We start from the raw sequence: 23,900 nt of genomic DNA, 5'->3' as shown, positions 1-23,900 counted from the left end.
CTCCTCTTCAATAAGCACTAAAGAATCTGTAGGTCACTTCCACTCTTCTCCAATATGGTGGTAATTCATTTAGATATTAAGGATAATTAAGCATTACAACACATTTGATATTTAAAGATTAAGAAACACCATTAACCACCAAGGATGAAACTACCATTGGCTTTAAACTCAGTCTGAACTTCTTTATCTTCTAGCTCTCTTTCAGGTAGCTCTTCTACTAGAATTCATTTAATTGTTCATAATATTAATGAGGTACTCACAATATCCAAAAGCAGTACCTCTCCTTTAAATGAAAAAAAAAAAATTAGTGTTCCTATAGTCATGCATACCAGTGCTAAATATTTGAATGAAAGCAGGAAAAAAGGTCAATACTTTGGACATCGCCAAATATTCTAGGTACTAAGCTTAGAGCAATAAAATACCTAGATAGATGACTTGTAAATTCAGCTCCACTCTTCTAGGTTCTAGATACTTCCTGAATAATATGGCTTATAGAATGAAAAAAGCTATATGCTCACAGGTCAATTAGAGATCCAAAAGAAAGAAAGCATAACTCCAGAGGGCGTCCCAGTGACTTATAATTACATGGATTATATTTTTAAAAAATATGATCCAAATCTTGACTAAATATGAAATCAGAATTCAGTAGTATTCAAAAAATAGATAAAATCCAAGAAAAGCCAAGAAATATGCTATTTGACAAAAGAATAACAAAAATAAAAGCAGCGGTTTACAAGAAAGGTTGGTGGGTATGAGAAAAAGGTCTTTGTGCTTATTATATGGCATGGTTCTTTTCTGGTGCAGACACACACACACACACACACACACACACACACACACACACACACACACAAACCCCATAATAAGGGAAAGCAAAAGGGAATGATTAGTTCCTTTACAAGATACATAAACACATTAGCAGGCAAAATTAAACTCTTTAGTTCCAGGACACACTTTGTAAATGTCCCTGAAGGCCTGTGACCCGAGGCACAAGGAAGCACATGCCATGACAGGAATGGCATCATATGTGCCTCTGTAATTGTCAACAGATGTGGCATGCCAACAGAGTAGAAGCACAGCTTCCACTTAACACACGCTTTTTGGTGACTGACAGGCTGGGAGTCTTAGAAAAATGAAGGTTTGATGAATGAGGCATCCTGCTTAATTGTGCTAAACTGTTTAGTTCCAATTTTCATAAACAGATTCCAGAGTTGAGAAATAGGAAACCTCTTCCTGATTCTCTCAAGAAAAAAGAAGGGGAGGGACAGGAAGGAAATGAAAGAGAGAAGCACAAGATCATGTTGCCACGGGATACTTAAATGACTTAAATCAGGTATTTATGTGGTTGTATTAGCAGAAATTGAAATAAAATTGTACCAAGACCGGATGTTAAAAAATATTAAGAAAATACATTCCTTCACTGCTGAGATATTCTCATCAATTTGCTCCCTACATTTTAGTCATGTCAAAGTAACAATCTTTTGAACAATTTAAAATCCATAGCTGACCTTTACTCATGTTTGTTTGATATAGGCAATTCTGTGCTATTTAATCTCTTGCTCCTAAAAGGCAGAGGTAATCTCATTCTCCTTCATTTGAGTCATCTCTGCTTTATATCAAAAGCAATTTTCACTTCTGGAAAAATATGGGCTTTAGGTTATGGAGTCTTAACACTAGAATAAGCTTAGAAAGGTAATTCCCCCATTTTTAGGTCAGAGAAGATGCTTACTATATATATTTTTTATGCGTACTATCTGAATATCACTGTCTGAGATGAGGCTCCTTGCCAACAGAGAATACCTAGTCAGTCCACAGCACAGAATCTAGAGCTTGATGTTGTCCAAGAGAGTCAATGAGAGTGCCATCTGTGTCCTTGGCCACAAACCAGTTGGCTTTTATACATTCACTTATATAATCCTCCCACCAACTCTTATTCACCCATAACCAATTTACTTTGGCTGAATAGAAACTGTAAAGAGGCCTCAAAATCCCAGAAGCATCATTTGACATAGAAGAGCTACTAATGGTATTAACATTTGACTTTTTTCTTCTTTGCTTTCTTCTCTGCAGTGTTCACCATGTCGGAATGAAGTGCGTCATGTGCTTTCCTAAATAATGCCGCTGAACCAGTAAAGTATCAGGGTCACTTGAAGTGAATGCCAGCAGTTTCGTCACTCATTTATGTAACCACAAAAGTAACATGCTAAGACCCAAAGGTCAGTGAGCAGCAATGATACTCATGCATATTTTGCAGTATTTCCTAGAATATTCAACTATATGCCCAGTCACCCTCTCTACTGGGTCTAAATACATGAAAGCATGTCCATAGCAAGGCCTCTTCGGTAATTTTTTAAAATATAAAACTAACCCCCAAACACTGAAACCACTTATTGAAGATCAACTGTGTAGAGTGCAATTGACTTTCAAATACATTATCACTTATCAAATACATTCAATTCTGACAATAGTCCTGTGGAATATTATTGCCCTCATTTCACAGATCAGGAAATTGAAGCTCAGAGAAGTTAAATGACTTGTCAAAACCACACTGCTATAAAACTATGAAGCCTGTTCCTCTTTTATGACACTTGCTGCTTCTCTAAGACAAATGTTACATAAGTGGTCAGAACAATTCAAATGTTAAAGGATGTCTCTGAGTCTTTAGTGACGTTCTTCCTCATTGCCTTCTTCTTGGATAAATACACAGTGTATCTGTAGAGTGTGTTCCTATAAATAAGTCTCCTAAGTTTTCCCATTTGTAGAGGTAAGGAGAGACCATGGGGTGGAGGTGGGAGGAGAGAACACTTCAGGTGTTCAATCCTGAGGATTGCTGGGAGTGTGGCATCAACTTATCTAGCTCCGCATCTGCCTGGTCACCTGAGTGTCTCAGGTAAACTGTGCCAGAAAAGTCTAACAAATGCTTTTCTTGCCCTAAACTCATCTTAGGTCATGAAGAGCTGAGAGAATAGGTATTATAAATTCAGGGTATTTTTTTAAATTGCTTCTGGGACTTCACTGCTGTCCTTCCTTATCTGCTAATAGATCCTAGATGGCAGAGGTTTTATGTATTTTATATATTTTGAATCAGGTCTCAACAGTGAAAATAAAGGTAGTTACTGTGTTCATCTGCACATCACCACTTCTCCCCACTTTAAGGATTACACACCTTGACAACAGGGATGAACAAAGGAGCCAGGCTGGGCCACTGTGATTTTCCCAACTGAGTTGGATTTGATGAATTACTTGGCTCTTCTGTGCTTAACAGGATGTAAAGATGTAAGTCTTGAGTTTTGAGCTGCATAAGGTCATAGTTCAGCCTCTAAGGGGACAGCTGGCTTGAGAGAATGAAGGCACCAAGAAGGTGGAATAAGCACCAGAGAGACAGAGTATGTATCCTAACAGCATCCCATTGCTGGAGTCCGTAAGACCAGATCCAGCCCTACTCTTCCTGTGGCTTGCTCAGATTCTCCATTTTTGCTCCAGGTCATCTGAGTTAGATTTCTGTCACTTAGTACTGAAGGATTCTGGACTAATACAGAAATTATGCTTTAATAACTGAAATAATAACAGTGGCTTCTTGAGAGTTAACTTTGTGCCAAGCATTTCACTCAGATTGTCTTTACTTTTTTCTTGAATATAATCACACAAGGCGGGTATCACCCTTTTATTTATGAAGAAATTGAAGTTCCGAGAGGTTAAATGACTTTCTTAAGGTCACACAGCTAGAGAGTAGTAGAGCAAGATTTTGAATCCATTTCTGCTTGACTCCTAAATCCATGCTCTTAACATCTAGGCTATGTTTTACCTCAAAATGGTTTTCAAGTCTGGCTGTATATTGCAATCTCCTGGGGGGCTTCTAACACCAGGTGTGCTCAAGCCCTCCCTCTGGCCCCAAGTTTGCACAAGTACAGCAGGCACCTTTCACATGGAACACAATGGACTTGTGCTCTGGGAGGTTGCGGGCCCTGAGGCATGAATATGTTCTATGGTAAATGTATTCCCTGAACTTGTGCAACTGTTGTGACCCTGCAGCCAGACCAGTTAAATCTGAATCTTTGGAGGTGGGGCGCCAGTGCTGATATATTTTTAGAAGCCTCCAGGTGATTTTAGAGTTCAGTCAAGGGTGTGAACCACAAGTGTAACCTGAACACGTATCTGGGTCTACACTAATACAAGATGAGAAATTACAGCAATTGAAGCTAACATGCCAAATGACTACAGTTATCTCAGATAATATCTTCTGTCAGGAATAGTGAGTGTGGAATCACTGACCCCTCCATCTGTGTTTTGCACTATAGTGTTGACTAAAGATATTAAAATGATATCTATGAGTACCTTCATTCTTTAAATATGGCATCAATGATACTTAATATTTCTGCAAAAAATGTGGATTTTGTATAGATGTGTCCAGCAAACATTTCCACTTAGGTTTAAACCTTCCATAACTGGGTAGTTTTGGGTATTGATGAAAGCCATGTCTATCTCTACATAGGATTCTGTTCTCTCAATTGTCAGGAGACTATTTCAGCCATTACAACAAGAAAGAAGGAAGGAAGGAAGGAAGGGAAGGAGGGAGGGAGGGAGGGAGGAAAGAAAGAAAGAAAGAGAAAGAAAGAAAGAAAGAAAGAAGCAAAAAGAAGAAGAAGAAGAAGGAGAAGGAGGGACAGATAGAGGGAGAGAAGAAGGAAGGGGAAGGGAGGAAGGAGGGAGAAGGCAGGGAGGAAGGAAGGAAGAAAGGAAAGAATACTGAGGACATACTTCATAACTAGTCCTATTATAGGCAACAGCTTGCCAGATCACAAACGATCCACAACTAATAGATTTCACAGAGCTCAACCATATTTGATTTACGCATTACGAACTGGAAGGACAATTAAGATAGCAAATGTTATACTGTAAAAGAAAGTTTAGTTACCATGAATTACGCAATCTCACACTCTTTTATAAAAACGAGATAATAGGGAGACTTAATTCACTGTGTTAGAAATTCCCATGAGGGGAATGTACAAGAATATCACGTTAAGTAGTCATTTTTGAACTTTAATACTGAGCAAAGGAAGGCTCTTAAGCCAATGAAAGTACCCAGACTAAGGAGTCTATTGTACACAATTGAGATATAACTCATTTCTATAGTAAAAAGTCCTTACGCAATCAGAACTCAATTTTACCAAAATCTCTTGAATTGTGATGCTTTTCCTGTTGTTTCCATAATCCTATGCTTATTAAAGTAATTAAATTGATAAGCATATTTTTAGTAGAGCTCTTGTAAGAAATTGATGAGTTGTCACAATACTTGAAGACTTCTTTGACTCAGAGAAGGTTAAACAAGCAGATTATGTCCAATAACAGTAAGACTTCATTGTTAACATCTGAGAACTTCAGCAACCCTTGCCAATCACAGTGCAATATCTTATGGGACTATTCCGAGTCTCTCCAACTGTACAGTTTAATTTGGCAAAACGTCAAGTAGCAAATCATCCAAAAAAGTGCAATTTTAGCAAGAAATTGCTAGAAGACATGCAGACCAACCCATGAGATGTGCAGATCTATGAAGCTGGTTTTTGTTTTGAGTCTCTCAAAGGAGGATGCTGTGGGTTAGATGGAGCCTACTCAGTGGCTGGGATTGAGCCCCATCATGTCTCACTCCTGTTCAAAACTTTCAAAAGTTTCTGGCTGTCCCAAATTCTTTGAATCGCATTCAGGGTCCAACTGGGGTCCCAAGAGACCTTTTCAGTTTTAGCTCTATTTCCCTATATTAAACTAAACTTTGGCCAAACCAGACTACTGATCATTTCAAGAACCTGTTGAACTTTCTTGCCTATGCAATTTTGTGTATCCCCATCTTTTCACGTGCAATGCAGTCCCTCTCCATCCAACAAAATTCTATTCTTTCTGGAAAATCAGGGGAAATGCTACCTCTCTTGTGATGCTCCATGATTTTAATTCCTCTCTTGCTTGAACTCCTATTGTGCTTTGTTCTTCCTGTGTCTAAACCCTCCATTAACTCCTTGAGGATAGAGAGTGAACCTTGTATATGACATTGGAATAAAACAGGCCTATATGTTAATTCTGGCTTTTCCACTTAATATCTTTGTGACTTTGGACAAAGGAAACTCCCTGAGCTCCAACTGACTCATCTGAAAATTGGTTACAGACTACTAATGTATGCTTTAAAAGGTTCTTATAAAATTATATAAGATAATGTATGTAAAGCAGCTAAAATAATACTTGACATACAAAAGACGCTCAACACATATTAAATTCCCTCTGTATTCCCCTTGTCTGAATGTCATGTAGTACTTACTAGATATTTCTTGAATGAATGAATGAATGAATGAATGAAATTGTCTGAGTCAGATCTAATAAGAAAGAACAGGCAATGTATGTGTTGAGGATCCAACTATGACACTCCAAGGTAATTATTTTAATAAGCCTTACAACTATTCCTATCTGTAACCTTTTTCTCGCTTTATAAAGAAAAATTATAAATAAGCATTTAAACATTTTAGAAATCAGTAGTTTCAGATATTAAGACAAAAATATGAAAGATGGAAATGATATTTCATTCAGGGTAACTTGCATTATAGGTTAACAGAAATGTGTACATCTCTAGTGGAATATATAACATATCCTAAAGACATAAAAAGAACCTGCAATAAACAAACCATTTTCAATAATCACACTGTTGTTGGTTGTGTGTTGTTATTCTGAGACTACTGTGTGTGCTGTGGGAGAAAGCAAGTGAGTGGTTATGCTGTTGCACTAAGAACCAGGATTTCTGGCAAAGGAAGAAGGAGACACAGACATGACACCAGTGGGGTAAAGCACAGCTTTGGAGTCCTCAACTTGAACTGGAAATATATAATTCACAATACCTTTTTTAAAAAATTAATTAATTAATTTATTATTTTTTTTGTCTGCATTGGGTCTTCGTTGTTGTGTGCAGGCTTCTCATTGCGGTGGCTTCTCTTGTTGCGGAGCACAGGCTCTAGGCGCGTGGGCTTTAGTAGTTGTGGCACGTGTGCTCAGTAGTTGTGACACATGGGCTTAGTTGCTCCGCGGCATGTGGGATCTTCCCGGGCCAGGGCTCGAACCCGTGTCCCTTGCATTGGCAGGCGGATTCTTTTTTTTTTTTTTTAAACATCTTTATTGAAGTATAATTGCTTTACAATGGTGTGTTAGTTTCTACTTTATAACAAAGTGAATCAGTTATACATATACATATGTTCCCATATCTCTTCCCTCTTGCATCTCCCTCCCTCCCACCCTCCCTATCCCACCCCTCTAGGTGGTCACAAAGCACCGAGCTGATCTCCCTGTGCTATGCGGCTGCTTCCCACTAGCTATCTATTTTACATTTGGTAGTGTATATATGTCCATGACACTCTCTCACCCTGTCACATCTCACCCCTCCCCCTCCCCATACCCTCAAGTCCATTCTCTAGTAGGTCTGTGTCTTTATTCCCGTCTTGCCACTAGGTTTTTCATGACCTTTTTTTTTTTTTTCCCCTTAGATTCCATATATATGTGTTAGCATACTGTATTTCTTTTTCTCTTTCTGACTTACTTCACTCTGTATGACAGGCTCTAACTCCATCCACCTCATTAGAAATACCTCCATTTCATTTCTTTTTATGGCTGAGTAATATTCCATTGTATATATGTGCCACATCTTCTTTATCCATTCATCCGATGATGGACACCTAGGTTGCTTCCATGTCCTGGCTATTGTAAACAGAGCTGCAACGAATATTTTGGTACATGACTCTTTCTGAATTATGGTTTTCTCAGGGTATATGCCCAGTAGTGGGATTGCTGGGTCGTATGGTAGTTCTATTTTTAGTTTTTTAAGGAACCTCCATACTGTTCTCCATAGTGGCTGTATCAATTTACATTCCCACCAACAGTGCAAGAGGGTTCCCTTTTCTCCACACCCTCTCCAGCATTTATTGTTTGTACATTTTTTGATGTTTGCCATTCTGACCGGTGTGAGATGATACCTCATTGTAGTTTTGATTTGCATTTCTCTAATGATTAATGATGTTGAGCATTCTTTCATGTGTCTGTTGGCAATCTGTATATCTTCTTTGGAGAAATGTCTATTTAGGTCTTCTGCCCATTTTTGGATTGGGTTGTTTGTTTTTTTGTTATTGAGCTGCATGAGCTGCTTGTAAATCTTGGAGATTAATCCTTTGTCAGTTGCTTCATTTGCAAATATTTTCTCCCATTCTGAGGGTTGTCTTTTGGTCTTGTTTATGGTTTCCTTTGCTGTGCAAAAGCTTTTAAGTTTCATTAGGTCCCATTTGTTTATTTGTGTTTTTATTTCCATTTCTCTAGGAGCTGGGTCAAAAAGGATCTTGCTGTGATTTATGTCATAGAGTGTTCTGCCTATGTTTTCCTCTAAGAGTTTGATAGTGTCTGGCCTTACACTTAGGTCTTTAATCCATTTTGAGTTTATTTTTGTGTATGGTGTCAGGGAGTGTTCTAATTTCATACTTTTACATGTACCTGTCCAATTTTCCCAGCACCACTTATTGAAGAGGCTGTCTTTTCTCCACTGTATATGCTTGCCTCCTTTATCAAAGATAAGGCGACCATATGTGTGTGGGCTTATCTCTGGGCTTTCTATCCTGTTCCATTGATCTATATTTCTGTTTTTGTGCCAGTACCAAACTGTCTTGATTACTGTAGCTTTGTAATATAGTCTGAAGTCAGGGAGCCTGATTCCTCCAGCTCCATTTTTCGTTCTCAAGATTGCTTTGGCTATTCGGGGTCTTTTGTGTTTCCATACAAATTCTGAAATTTTTTGTTCTAGTTCTGTGAAAAATGCCAGTGGTAGTTTGATAGGGATTGCATTGAATCTGTAGATTGCTTTGGGTAGCAGAGTCATTTTCACAATGTTGATTCTTCCAATCCAAGAACATGGTATATCTCTCCATCTATTTGTATCATCTTTAATTTCTTTCATCAGTGTCCTATAATTTTCTGCATACAGGTCTTTTGTCTCCTTAGGTAGGTTTATTCCTAGATATTTTATTCTTTTGGTTGCAATGGTAAATGGGAGTGTTTTCTTAATTTCACTTTCAGATTTTTCATCATTAGTGTATAGGAATGCAAGAGATTTCTGTGCATTAATTTTGTATCCTGCTACTTTACCAAATTCATTGATTAGCTCTAGTAGTTTTCTGGTAGCATCTTTAGGATTCTCTATGTATAGTATCATGTCATCTGCAAACAGTGACAGCTTTACTTCTTCTTTTCCAATTTGGATTCTTCTATTTCTTTTTCTTCTCTGATTGCTGTGGCTAACACTTCCAAAACTATGTTGAATAATAGTGGTGAGAGTGGGCAACCTTGTCTTGTTCCTGATCTTAGTGGAAATGGTTTCAGTTTTTCACCATTGAGGACAATGTTGGCTGTGGGTTTGTCATATGTGGCCTTTATTATGTTGAGAAAAGTTCCCTCTATGCCTACTTTCTGCAGGGCTTTTATCATAAATGGGTGTTGAATTGTGTCAAAAGCTTTCTCTGCATCTATTGAGATGATCATATGGTTTTTCTCCTTCAATCTGTTAATATGATGTATCACATTGATTGATTTGCATATATTGAAGAATCCTTGCATTCCTGGAATAAACCCCACTTGATCATGGTGTATAATCCTTTTAATGTGCTGTTGGATTCTGTTTGCTAGTATTTTGTTGAGGATTTTTGCATCTATGTTCATCAGTGATATTGGCCTGTAGTTTTCTTTCTTTGTGACATCTTTGTCTGGTTTTGGTATCAGGGTGATGGTGGCCTCGTAGAATGAGTTGGGGAGTGTTCCTCCCTCTGCAATATTTTGGAAGAGTTTGAGAAGGATAGGTGTTAGCTCTTCTCTAAATGTGTGATAGAATTCGCCTGTGAAGCCATCTGGTCCTGGGCTTTTGTGTGTTGGAAGATTTTTAATCACAGTTTCAATTTCAGTGCTTGTGATTGGTCTGTTCATATTTTCTATTTCTTCCTGGTTCAGTCTTGGCAGGTTGTGCTTTTCTAAGAATCTGTCCATTTCTTCCAGGTTGTCCATTTTATTGGCATAGAGTTGCTTGTAGTAATCTCTCATGATCGTTTGTATTTCTGCAGTGTCAGTGGTTACTTCTCCTTTTTCATTTCTAATTCTATTGATTTGAGTCTTCTCTCTTTTTCTCTTGATGAGTCTGGCTAATGGTTTATCAATTTTGTTTATCTTCTCAAAGAACCAGCTTTTAGTTTCATTTGCCAGGCGGATTCTTAACCATTGTGCCACCAGGGAAGTCCCCACAATATCTTTTTTCTTAAGAGAAAAAGAAATTCTAGTTCTATCTGCTAAAAAGACTTAGAAACAATGACCAACCCAGTAGCAATAAGCATACTTAGTGTTCAGACTGTGGTCTCTAAATACAGTGACCCAGTAGAAGAAAGTGGAGCTCTTTGGAGAAATAGCTGATTCCACCTGGGGCAGGAAATACACAAGATAGCCTGGAACACTGTCACATCAGAAAGCTAGGACACTATCAGTGACTACAAGGGCATTTCAAAAGAACTCAGGAACCAGTTTAAAGAGGCTCTCATTGGCCAAAAATAGGACAATTTTGAGCATTAATAAGCATAATTACTACAACAGAATGAAGCACATCTATATTTTTTAAATCCATTTGTAAATTATGAGAGTAAAAATTAACCCAATCAGTTATCTTTGGAGGGTACTAGGGAATCAACTAATAATTTTAAAAATAGGTAAATAAAGGGAAAGAATGAAACATATATCCTACTTTTCTTACACAAAAGTACCTCTGAGTGACCAGATAGTCAATGGGGGGAGAGTTCTTTTAATAGAATTATTTCAACTAATAATCAAAGTTACCATTTTGCAACCCTCAATGAAATAATAGATCTCGGCAATAATCTTCAATGACAGTTAATATCATAAAAAGAGAGAAAACTAGACATCACTCATAACGGAAATAAATATTGATACCTAAGAAGTATTCTTGCCCCCGAAAATTAAAAAAAAATTAATCAAACCTGAATCAGATCAAGCCTCTAGAGTTAACTACCAATTAACAGAAATATAAGAGAGTGGGAACATGTTAAATGATTCCATAAAAAAGGAATTACCTAAATCCAGACTATAGGAAATCACATGGAACAAATTACTTGGTTTCTGTAACAAACAAGCAGCAGAAAGAAGAAAAATGAAGGTGGAACCTATGGATTAGAAGAGACTTAGGAGACATCGACCACACCCACCGATTGCATTGTTTGACCCTTACTGGAATCCTGCTTTACACAAGAAAACTGTGGAGGAAAATGCAGCTTGGAGGAAACTGGAAACATTTGAAAACTGGCAATATATTGGATATGATATTAAGAGATTATTGTAAAATATTTTAGGAGGAATAATATATGACTACAATATTATTATTCCTCCTAATATATATATATATAATATATATATCTCCTTACCTTTTAGAGATACCTTAAAATATTTACAAAGGAGATGATATAAAATGATATGATGCTGGGCATTTGCTTCAAAATAATCTTGGCATAGTGGAGTGACTGGGGTGTAAATGAAGTAAGCCTGCCCAAGGATGAAAAATTCCTGAGTGACGAGTATATAGGAGAGTTCATTAGACTATTCTCTTTACTTTTGCATATGTTTGAAATTTTCTGTAATAAAAATTTTATACCATATTTAAAAGCATCTAATATACCACGCCATACTGAATTTTACAGGCTCCAATCACTTAAAGTAGGGATAGACAAAGTTCACATAGCTAACGAGGAGGAAACATATTCTGAAATCCTACTTCCTTGTACTCTACTGGTTCTCAAGTAATGTCAGATTTTTTTCTTAGAAAATTTCAATGTAGCTTTATTTGGTTTTCCATGAAGTCTTCCTTCATGATTATTAAGTAAACCAAATCACAGTCAGTCCTCGATAGTGAGCTCCTGGAGAAAAGGGGCCATATCTTATTTTTGTATCCTCCATAGTTTATATATAATACAGCTACCTGTTGAATGAAGTGTTACATAAGGAGTCAATTAGAGCATCTGTAAAGTATTAAGTGAAACTGATGGAAAGTCAAATGCATAGGAAAGGGAACCCGGAAGAACCAACCTTGAGATCTTGAAAGGGGCAGTCAGGGAAGTGAAACTTTTCTAGGCTACATTATTAGCAGGCATGGGAAATAGTAGATAGAGAAATTTAAGTCATAGTGTTTTTTGGTCACTATAGTGCAGAGAATAGTGCAATAATTTAGTGCTATCCTCTGATTTTCTGAAGTAATTGTTTCTAATCCTGTGCTACTTCCTCAAGCTCCCTTTTCACACCAGGTCTTCCCACTTTGAGCCTCCTACTTGAGTGTGACAGTGTACCCCCTGGGAAGAGTTTTACGGATTCCCTTCTAAAACCCTGCTCTTACCTTCTCCTGAAGACGTCTGGTGACGTTGCATCAACTACAAGAGTTTCCACCAGAAATTTATGTCTCTTCTTCATCTGACCCAGAGGTACTCAACTGTTCCTACCACCCACTGCTCTCCAAGCAGATTCCTCTGCCCTGTGAAGTCACTCTCCCCACTGTCCCCAATGGGGACAACTGCCTTTGTTCACATGACTTCTGTCACCAGGAATGCCCTTCTCACCACTACTGTCCCTTCTGACACTACAAATCCTTCAGTTTCCAGCTCAAGTTCACCTCTTCCAGGCCTTTCCTGTCTTCTACCCTATGAGTTCCTACAGCTTTCTGCATGTGTTATTTATCTTGGTGCTGTACCAAAACTTCCTTTTACTGTGACTTAATTCTTTTGTATGTTCATCTTAAAATCAAATACATCTACTCAGTAAACATTTATTGGATACCTATTATGTTCCAGGTAATAATAGGTATTGGGTATTTAAGGGTGAATAAAATACTCTCTTGGTTTTCAATACAGTTAAGGAGATAAAATACAAAGTATATTAACTTTAAAGTGAAAGTGTGTGCTTTAAATAACAGATTGGGCAACAACAGAAGACACTTCAGAAGGCAGTGCATGACTAACTGCCTGATGGTAGAAACAATGCCCTCTCCTTCTAGGCCACTGTCAGTCATACTACAGGGTATGAGCCCAGCCTGCTTTGGTCAAGACACCCAATGGCTTCTCTGGAGCTGCAGCAGGTCTACTGCAAGAGGAAAGAACATGAGAAGCTTATTCTGTTAGCTGTTATTATTAGCTGTTCTGATGAGCAATTCCCAATAGTGTGGTGTTGATGTGGATGTTATACACACCTATCCAGCATACAGCAGATGATGAGTATTAAAGCAAGAGCTCTGACTCACCTGAGTTAGAGGTGAGAGGCAGCCACCTGCTATAATTCTCTGCATTACCCTTATCACTCTCTAATGTTTTTCTCCATTCTTGATTTCTTTGTTATAGTTTGTCTCCTCCTACTGTCCTCTCCCCACTCCCCACTACAATGTAAACTCCATAAGGGCAGAGAGCTGGTAAGTCTTTTTCATGCTCTATCTTCAGTGTCTAGAGTGCCTGGTTTACAGTAGGCACTCAAGACATGCTTGCTGATTGAATGAAACTGCTAGGCTATTTAAATAAGGGCTATAGTCGCAAACCAGGAAGTGCCTTTTCATGTTCCCAGTGGGGTGAGGTCTACTCACCATGCAGCATCACTCTCTCCAACATCACTAGCACAGAATTTTTTCACCATAAAGGAGGCATCTTTTAATTAGGGACAGCAGGGGACATAGAACTACTGTATTGCACTATTCCATCTGATGACTGGAAAACATATGAGTCCTGGGTCCAGAGGTTGAACCTTCAATTTACTTTACATTCCTGCTTGTGTCCTGATCTTCTCCTTTCTTGGAAAATTTTAAAAGAAAGGCCTTTGGAGATGTAGAAGTGAAAAGTTTTAATTTAGTTCTGCTTAATGCTATATAAGGTATCAGAAAGAAGCAAGAAGGAAATTATGAGAAATTCTGAGTAATCTGCATATTTGGTACTTCACTATGGAGTCTGAGCTATTATGAAAAGATGAAAGAAATTAAAATGTGATTTTAAAAACAATTCAATATATAAGAAAAGAGGACAGCTCAATGAAGCAAAGTTATTACTAAAGTAATCACAACTTATGTTATGGCATTACAGTTTACAAACCTCTCTCACATCATCTAACTCTTCCTACAAACCTAGACATTACTGATTCAGCATTTGATTCAGGACAGTTTGTCAAGGGCCAGGCACTTCTTCTTAGGTGCTGGAAGCTATGAGAAATTCACAATCAATCACAATTCTAAAAGGGTAAGTGCCATGAGGAGAGATGAACAGGGGGTTATGGGAACATACTCAAGGTTCACTCACCCAGACCGCTGGGGATCAAAGAAGGCTTGTGAGAGGAGAAACAGGTGCTGAATCATGGATGAGTAGGAATTAGCTGGAGAAGAAGACAGAACAGGGCAGGTCCAATGGCTAGGAAGCTGAGAACACAGGGCGCACCTGAACCTCAATTAATGACACTTGTATGAATAAGAGATGGATAGAGAGCAGTGGGGCAGCCATGAGAGGCGAGGCTGTACATCAGCCCAGGGTGGAACCAGAAGGACCTTGAATTCCATGCTAAACAGAGACCTGACACTCTGAAGACAATGGGGAGACACTGAAGGATTTCAAGTAACGAGAAGAGATGATCAGATATGCCGCTACTCTTAGTTGCTTATCAGTGGGAATCCTCATCTTCTTCCTAAAGAATCCCAGTTTTTCTCACACATCAGGAGGCTACATTTTCAGGGGAGACTGAGCTCCACCCTAGACCCAGGAAGTAAAATTTGATCAATATAATCCAATTTTGGTAATTCTACTCCATTGCCACAAACACGGCCAATGAAATTGAGGAAGAATCTGCTTTGGAGCTTCTGGATGAGATTTGTCTTACTGTTAAAAAGGACTGGCCATTATAGACATTCTCTCTTCCACTACTGTGCTATGTGTGAGAATCTGTTGCCTGGAACAGCTGCAGCCATCTAGGGACCACGGGGAGACAAGCCTGAAGACAGAAGTCAACATGCTGAGGATGGCACGGTGGAAAGATGTAAAGAACCAAGGTCTTTGATGGGGTTGATGATTAAATTAAGCATTCTGTAACCACCCACTCGAGAGCTCTTTTTAAAGTAAATTTAAAAATCCCCTTACTACTGTTCTAAGTTGCAGCTTCTGTGATATTTTGCAGCCCAAAGCATCCCAATTGATAGTCTGACTTTTAATTAGAAAGTTCACTTTGGAAGCAGTGAGCCAGTTAGATGGAAGGGAACTAAGAATGCAGGTTGATATGTTAGTAGGAGGCTGCTACAGGAAAATCAGTGAGTACTCCTGAGACAAGGTTTATGGGGTAGAGAGAAGGGAACGGGCTTTAAGAATAGGAGGAATTTGGAGTAAACAGGACTTGAGAATATTTGGTTCTATGTTCCGGATGATTGTGTGGTTTCTGGAAGGTGGTGCCAGTCAATGAGAGAAGGGACAGAGAAGGAGGAGGAATGCATGTAGGGCTTGGTGGTGACCATACCTATTTTGCATATGAGATAACCAAGTCTCACTCACTAGTCTGTATAGACTATGAGAGTACGGATCTTGTCTATCTCCTTTACTATTGATTCCCAAGTGCCATACAGCAGATGAGTAATAAGAACGCTTAATAATCAATGTGTGAGGCTGAGAAAACTTACATCATTTGTCTTAGATGGCACATGAAGTTCAAAGTTGTGAAGCCAGAACACACACTCTAATTCTTCCCAGCGCACTGTCTACCACTTGCCGAGATCATCAGCAAAAGATTGCCTCTCAGATTCTGAAGCAGAGGAAGGAACTCATTGGTAGATATGGAATCATGGTGGGCTCACTGCCTCAGGTCACATTAAGAGAGCATCTCATTTTTTACATTAATGTGTCAATATATTTTATAGAAGAGTTCCTAAAGAAAGGTGTTCAAGAAGGATGCATTAAGGACCTCTGAGAACCATGAATTATGTCTTATTACTGACATGTTCAGAATGAAATGGATTCCTGTCATTCTAACCTGGAGCTTATAATTGGAGGATAAGGCAAAAGTTTAAGGTTGAAAGCCTCTCTGCTATCTGGGGCCAATAGAGACTAACCTAAATCCCTCTTGGACTCCTTTGAGTCATGTTCTTGTATTACCTTTGACAGAGTCAGGGAACAAGAATTTTGTCACTTTATGTGGTAAATTATCTACATGTATTATTGCACTAATGTACTAGAAAATATTACTCAGCATCTTCTCTCAGTCTTTACTCCTGTAAATAAATAATCCTAATTGCTCTAGCCTCCTTAATTTATGTCGTTCTTCCATCTGTCGTTTTTTCTATCTTTGTGTCTTTTTTCTCAGCATCCTTTATTTTCTCCACAATCTTAAGCTGAAGGACCCAAAGCTTGTCGAGAAAGCAATTACTTCTATGTTTCTGTTTTTTCTCTTGTGAGATATACAAGAATTTAAATGTTTCCCAAAATTAAACTAAGAGCTACAGAAGAGGTAAAGAAGTAGAAAACATTGACCTTGATCTCAAAGAATTGATAACTGAGTCCAGAAGGCAGGATGCACGGAAATTCCTAGTAACCCAAGAACGTTTGTGTGTGATTCAAGTGCGAGACTGGGGGCTACAGAAGTGTCTTAGAAATTCAGAAAGGCAATACAGCACCAGGGTCTGTTAAAGATGGATTTGCGGTCACCAATGAATATGGAGTGAGACTTAAAGAGCATTTAGGATTTGGAGGAGAAAATAGGAAGGCGTATGGAAGGGGGTAGAAATGGGAGAAGGCTAGAGTATAAAGGTATCTGGAACAGAGAGTTTATGTGGAAAATACATCTGTTATTTTTTTAACTTTTCCCCCCCAAAGCCTTATACTTATGTTGACAGTTATCCTGCCCATCGTGGGCATCACCTAGATGGATGAAGGATATCCTATCGCCTCTCCAAAGATGATCCTTTCATAAATTTATCTATTTGGCTTCTATAATTTATGAAAATCATGTTGAATTTTAATTCTGTCTGTGCTCTTAATTAGTGTTTTGATATTGAGTATACATGAAACGTTAAAAAAATTGGGGCTGAGTCATCAGACTACAGAAATTTGAATGGCCAAGGACATGGTAAGGGCTCAATAAATATTTAGTGTGGAAGTATTTCTCATTAATTTTTCAAAAGTTAGGTGAGCAGTTATTTAAATCATACTTGAATCCTATCTTTAGGTTTAACTTACTGTAACTTACCATATCTTCAAGAATTCAGAGTACACAACTAGTATATTTTTATTTTCTTTTTCAGACTAACTATGGTTCTTCATCTTTTTTCTAAAGTCCCTGAAATTTTCAACGGGTGACAAGAGTTATAAACAGTTCCATTATTTCTTCCAGGAAGAGCCCAAACTTGAAATATCAAAAGATAGCTCAATAATAATAGGGGAAAACAGCAATAATTTGGTTCCATCTTACAGTACTCTAAACGAAATAAAAAAGAATTCCAGGAAACATTAGTTGCAGTCTAAATGAACCACCAAGTTTATATAAACCTTCCTGATCTACAGAGATAGAGAGGGGAGTGGAACAAAGAATGTGAGAAGAAATAAGTAGTTATTTACAATAACAAACTCCTTTCCCCCGGGGTAAATTATTCTGGAGCAGGAATGAACTGAAATCCTTTGCATAAGCAAGAGCTGAGTAAGATAAACATTTCAGACACTGCCATAGATTTGGAAGACCATCTCAGCATTCCAGACGCCCCTGTGTTGTTGCATATTGTGGGAAAGGGGCCACCAGCCTTGAAACCAAAGTGGCCTGTTCTCAGGGTGACATCTACACTTAAGAGCCGGAGAGACTTGGGCAAGTCATTTAGTCCCTCTGAGTCCGTTTCTTCATCTGAAGAAGAGGAATAATTGCACTTACCTCTTAGGATGGTTGTACAGATCAAACAGGCAGTGTCTGCAAAAAGCCTAACCGTGTGTCTGACAACTAGGAATTCAGTAAATTAGAACTCGCATTAATGCTGAAGCAACCACAAGGGGGCTCAAATTCCCCACAGCACTGTGGCAAGAGGGGAAGCCCTCCTTACCTTTGTGAAGACAATCAAGTCAACTTGCTAATTCCAAATAGAACCATTCTTATGGAGTATCTCCATGGAAGGAGTAAAGCTAGAGCTGATTCTCTTTTGTTGATCCAGTGCAGCAGAAGCAAAACTAGCTGGGAGGAGGCAGCGCACGTTTTGTTCTACTTCGGTCTAGGCTTCAGCTCCTCACGTCCCCTTTAAGCACCCCCGGTCTTCACTCGAATTCACCCACAATCCATCAGTCTTTTCCTCACCTCTATCCTCAGCAAACTTACTTAGCTTTTCTGAAACTTTAGGAAGATTCTTATTGAAAAAGTTAAGGGTCAGGAAAAATCTAAAATTCAAACTAAATCGTTCTATAGGACCTAAAGGGCAAACTCCCTTCCCCTAGACCTTGATCATGATTAAAAACGTATATGTAGAGGGTCTCGTGTCTGTCTAGATGACCCAAGGCACTGAAAATGGAAATGTTGTTTTAAGATATTTCACGATATGGTTAAAATATAGACAAACCATTGGAGAGAATTTAGTTTCTTGCCTTAGAATAAAGAAGAGCTCCTTCTATTTTTAGTTATGAAAGATTATTAGCAACCTTAACATCTAAAATATGCTTTAATCTATAATATCTAAAGAATGAGCTTTTTAAAAAGTTTAAATCCATATAGTATGCTATTGGTAAAGTCTATTTTGCAGGCTAAAAAAAAAAAAGCTGGAGTGGGGTGGATCTAGAGAGACTTTTTTTTTAAACCTGTGAAATGTTTTGTAGCCATAGAAATGGTTCTGGAAACCGTAATTTTAAAACTATTCAAAAGCTGGACTTCCTGTTTGCATAATACAAGTACAGAATAATTTGCAAATAGATTCTTTAACAGTGTTTTTGATTATGGAGATAATGGTGTTGAGGGAACAACCCCAGGTCATAGAGGTCTAAGATCATCAATAACCCTTTCCCATGGCCAGTCTAGGGCAAATTTGCAAAGTACTGTAAGTTTGTCTTCTTTAGGACTGTTCTCCTTTCTAGTCCTGTAACCGCCAGGCCTATTCCTATTACATAATTTCATCCCTGCCCAGGACTTGTCTTAAAAATATCAACCTGATGAATCACTGATCAGGGTAAATTAGTTTATGTCCAACCTCTTAAAGTAGTCTCTGCATTAGGAAAAAATGATTAGCAAGAAGTACCCAACCTCAAAGAATAAATCTCTAATGGTAAAATTTCAGATACCATGGATTTGGGTAGGGAATTGTTTGGGTCAGAGAACTTTCTGCAGCATAGGGCTAGAACTAGAAGGATATTAGTAGTAATAATTGCCTTCTACTCTATTTCATAAATTTTGGTCAGGAGATCATTTGTGCTACAATTACCAGATACCTGTTTTAAAAAAAACAAAACAATTTCTAGGCACAATCCCAGAGTCATTAAATCAGAATCTCTTGGAGTGAGGAACTTATACTTCAGAAAGAGAAGACAGATGGGCAAATAAATAAAAGGAGTATTATTATCCCAATATTGAAAATCATCAGATTATACCTTGTGGACAAAGCTAAGGGTTTCCATATTTTAAATGACCTACCAGTATCTACTGTGGCATGTTAGAATAGAAATTTTATTTTAAATTGGTAACAGTATGTAAAGAACCCCAACTTCATCTATTACTCTTACCAGGTACTCCAGCTTGGATCCAGAAGTTAATGTCTGTCCCTTCTCCAGCTCTAAAGACCTGTGTGACATTGATGGGCTGCAGCAGGCACATGACCTCCTCCACGATGGCCCTGGCCTTGTCACTGCCAGTGAACTGCAGCCCAGAGGGTAAGAAGGTCCCCAGGTCAGACTCCATCACGAGGCTGTAGTTGGAAATATTTGCCTTAACAAAAGAGAGAAATGTTTGGTTCATATCTGTTGCTTCTCTGCTTTCTCTTTGGAAGTTATCAAAAAAACAATAATCAAATACTTTATCTCCTCACCAGTTGTTGCCAAAGCACATGTTGCTCTGCTCGACTTAGGATCCAGTCTGCATATTACCTAACAGTTCTGAGATGCAAAATTACTCATCTTGGAATCTGCCAAATTTGAGTCGACTTGGAAGGTTTTTTTTAAATTCAATGAAAATAAATATAAAACTCCATATTAAAATTACTCAATTATTGCTACTAGCAATAATATTCTTTCAACCAATTTTCTTAAGAGTCTACCTTGTACCAGATACAATTCCTTTTATATGGTGGGGACCTCCGGATAGTATTAGCCATGCTTAGACCAAAAAAGGTGTAACCTGTGGGCCTATTTCTCTGCACCTCTTCCCCCTAGATGGATATTCTATCTTATTTTAATTGTGAATTCTGTGAAGGCTTAAAGGCATCAAACTGACAGGTTTGTCTTGGGTTTCTGATTCCACTGTTGTTCCATCTGTTGAATCCCCAGGGAGGGAGGTAATAGAACAACACATGAAATGCTGTTCTCTCTGGGGTACAGCTGTAGCATCTAAACCCCAGCAACTCTGCCAGGTCACTAGTGTGTAAACTTTTTCCAGATAAAGTCTGGTAAGAAAGCACACAGTGATTCCATGTAGCCAATATTGTCACAGCAAGAGCGTAGAATATAAGAGCCTCTCACCAGATTGCACAGCTAAATTGCCACACTGCCCTAAGACTTGCAAGTTTAAGGTCCTTCAAACTGGCCTGGCCATCTATTTCCCAGGACCCATTCACTTCTTCCAGACTGACCACATACTACCTCGGCTGAGTTATTCCCAAGCTGTCATCCTCGTTATTCACCTAGTAAAAATCAATAATAATATTTTTACAGTGCTTTCAGAGAGCTTTCATATTTACAATCTCCTTTGATCTTCTTCCATAACCCATAAAGTAGACGGAGCAGTTTTATGGTTGATGCTGTTTTATAGAAAAGGAACTGAGGATCAGAGAGGTCAAGTGATTTGCTCAAAGTCACACAGTTGGCAAATGAGAGAGCTGGGTCTGAAATCCTGTGCTTTCCGAAACTCCACCCTGTCACCACTAGCACGGGAGGGAGTAAGCAGTAGGCCATGCTTGTCCTGAATTAGAATGATTTTTCACTTACAACATAACAATTTCAGGGTTGCATAAATTCTTTTTTTCTGTAAAACAGATATGTTTTTACAATGACTTCCTAACTATTGCCATGGAAGGGTACTGTTGTTACAAGGGCAAGAACAGTGCCCTTCGGTTCTAAAGGAGGATGTTGCCAACATTTATAGGACTGAACTTCATGGCCCTGGGATATCATTTTGTTGTTGTTGATGATGATGAGTAAGTTAACAAAGCAGAAGTCTGTTCATGTTTCCACTTTCACTTCTAAGGAATTTCTGTCTTCATGGTGATTTTCAGAGAAAGACCCAAGGCATTTATGATAAAAAGTACCACCTCTGCTTTCAGCTGTGGTTACTGCATGACGGTAGCATCATTAGAGTTAATAACATGCAAAACATTTGCATTAATGTCTTACATTCAGGGCTCGTTCAACTAGCACACTGGTGCTAGGTGAGCAAGTTGACATGAATTTGGCAGTCTTAACCCTGTCCCCTTATGTGCCCTGCTGCCCCCCGCCCCAAATTCTCTCCCTGCCCTGTAAAAATGAGAAAAGAAATAACATAATATATCTGCAAATAAAAACAGTTGGGTAATGTATGTGAGGATTCCCATATTTCTGGCAGATCCCATCCTTCCAACAAGAAAATTAGGCAATTTGCTCCTAACTATATATAATTTAGTTAAAAGTAGAGCTAGTCAGTAGTTTGGCCATCAGCCTGGTGAGATGGACACAGCCCTGGACCCACTCGACTCCATTCCTGACTCAGCAACTGACATGCTAGGCTGCTGAGAAGAGTGACTGGCCTCTCCCTCTGTCCCCAAGTCATGTCGCCTTGGCCTCTGGCTTCTCCATCTGTAGGCTGGGACAAATGATCTTTTCCAGGCTTGAACAATGAACCTGGGCATATGGAGCTTTGAGGGTCTTCAAAGAAAAGACATTTGTAGACCAAAAGTGAAAGTGGTGTTCGAGTTGAACTTGTCAGGGCTCCTAACAAAATATGCATTAAAGCCTTCTTGACCCTCTTCAACTGCAAATGAACAGATGTCCCAGGGACAGGGCACCCCACAGTTTGTGAATGGTACCGTGCAATGCCAGGATGTTAATGGCAATGTTGAGAATAATGTAAATAAAGGAGATTTCAAAGGTGCCAGACGCTGTCTATGTGGCAGCCTTTTTAGCAGAGTGATAACAAGTATGAGCTCTGGGATTATTCAGAGTGGGTTTGACCATCAGATTAACCAATCATGGGCTCTGTGACTCTGGGCAGTCTGTGTAACCCCTCAGTTTCTTCTGCCATGAAATGGGGATAATACTGGTACCCAGTTCATGGAGTTGTAAGAAAGAGTGCAATGTAGACCCCAGCGTATAACGAGCACTTGATCAATAGTTGCTGTTACTGGTCTTACCACTAAACATCAGTACCTCTCAGATTTTCAAGGACGGTCTCCATATAAACCATTCTGTTAGCTGCTTACAATGATAATATGTAGCATTTTTGCAGTGCTTCCCACATGCCAGACACTGTATGAAAGGCTTTACAGCTTATCCCATGTAATGTTCCCAATCATTCTGTAAGTGCCACATTTCTCATTTCACAGATGAAGCAACTGAGGTTTAGTCAGGTTAACTAACTTTCCCAAGGTTACCTAGCTAGTAAGTGGAGCAGCCAGAATTCAAACCCGGAGGTCTGCCTCCCCACGCCTGTGCTCTCAATCCCTCCACTGCCCTGTCTGCTGATGCTTGTTTCCAGCTGTCAGGCCACAAGTCCTCACTTCTAATTCAAAAATACAAAGACTGTAGTGAAACAAATGTATAGAGTTTAAAATATTTTTGCATGATCACAATACAAGGTCTGATTGGACAGAATTTATTGTCCCTGCTAACAAAGTAATTTGATTAAGCAAAGAGAAGAATGAAACAAAAACAAAAACAAGAACAAAACCCTTGGTCCACCATTTCCTTCCAACTAGGAATAAAAAGCAAAACAATAAAACATCTTTTCAACCCAAATTAGACAGGATATGCAGATCTCACTAAACCAGAATTCTGGCATGGGTAGACACAAGTTTGATCTCTATTCATGTAGAATTTTATTAGCTGCTGCTAACATGATGGCAGCAGTCTATTGTTGTCTATTTATATATAAACATCTCCATATGTTTTCAATAAAGAACTAAGAAAACAAACCACCCACCGTCCATGACGCCGCTTTTTCTCCTCATTTATGGAGTCATTGTCTAATCGTTAGCACATGGCCAAAGAGCTTGGAAAACAAAATGTCTCTGCACAAAGAAACAGGAACGAATAAGTCGGGTCACTGGACTGTTAGAACTGCTGCTTCTCAGGAATGTGTGGTCACAAATGTGTTCCTCACTATGCCATCAGTCACTGGGGACATACTCAGTGTAGATTTGAAAAGCTGATTATAGCTAGTGAAAGCAGAGCAGAGCCATGCTGGTTTCATTCAACCCACTTCAGCACACAAAACAAAATATCCATCCTCCTCGTTATAGGATGTAGGGAGAAACCTACTTCTAGAGATTGAACGCTTTATTGCTGAGATAACCTGCACCGATTGAGGCGAATATATAGATGAAGAGGTTGAGAAGCTCAGTGACAAGCTCAGATATTATCTGTAAACCCTTCACTCTGCTCTCTTCATAAAGAGAAACATCTCTTTATTAGGAGCCATGGAAACTG

At 38.8% G+C, this 23,900-nt stretch overlaps 1 protein-coding gene across 2 annotated transcripts in view; it reads right to left on the bottom strand.

The window, feature by feature from the left end:
• CPQ (carboxypeptidase Q) overlaps window positions 1–23,900 on the bottom strand; it is a 523,824-nt gene that overhangs the window by 71,278 nt on the left and 428,646 nt on the right. The window contains exon 7 of one of the 2 annotated variants that reach the window (XM_061171373.1): window positions 19,794–19,995. The exons of the other annotated variant lie outside the window; for it this stretch is intronic. Within the exon in view, the coding sequence (XP_061027356.1) occupies window positions 19,794–19,995 (202 nt within the window). The remainder of the gene's footprint in view (window positions 1–19,793; window positions 19,996–23,900) is intronic. 2 annotated transcript variants of the gene reach the window in all.

The sequence above is a fragment of the Eubalaena glacialis genome, chromosome 17 (assembly GCF_028564815.1).
Source record: "Eubalaena glacialis isolate mEubGla1 chromosome 17, mEubGla1.1.hap2.+ XY, whole genome shotgun sequence".
NCBI classification, from domain to species: domain Eukaryota; kingdom Metazoa; phylum Chordata; class Mammalia; order Artiodactyla; family Balaenidae; genus Eubalaena; species Eubalaena glacialis.
The sequence above is the reverse complement of the archived record's forward strand: the minus strand, read 5'-3'. Positions and strand labels throughout refer to the sequence as shown.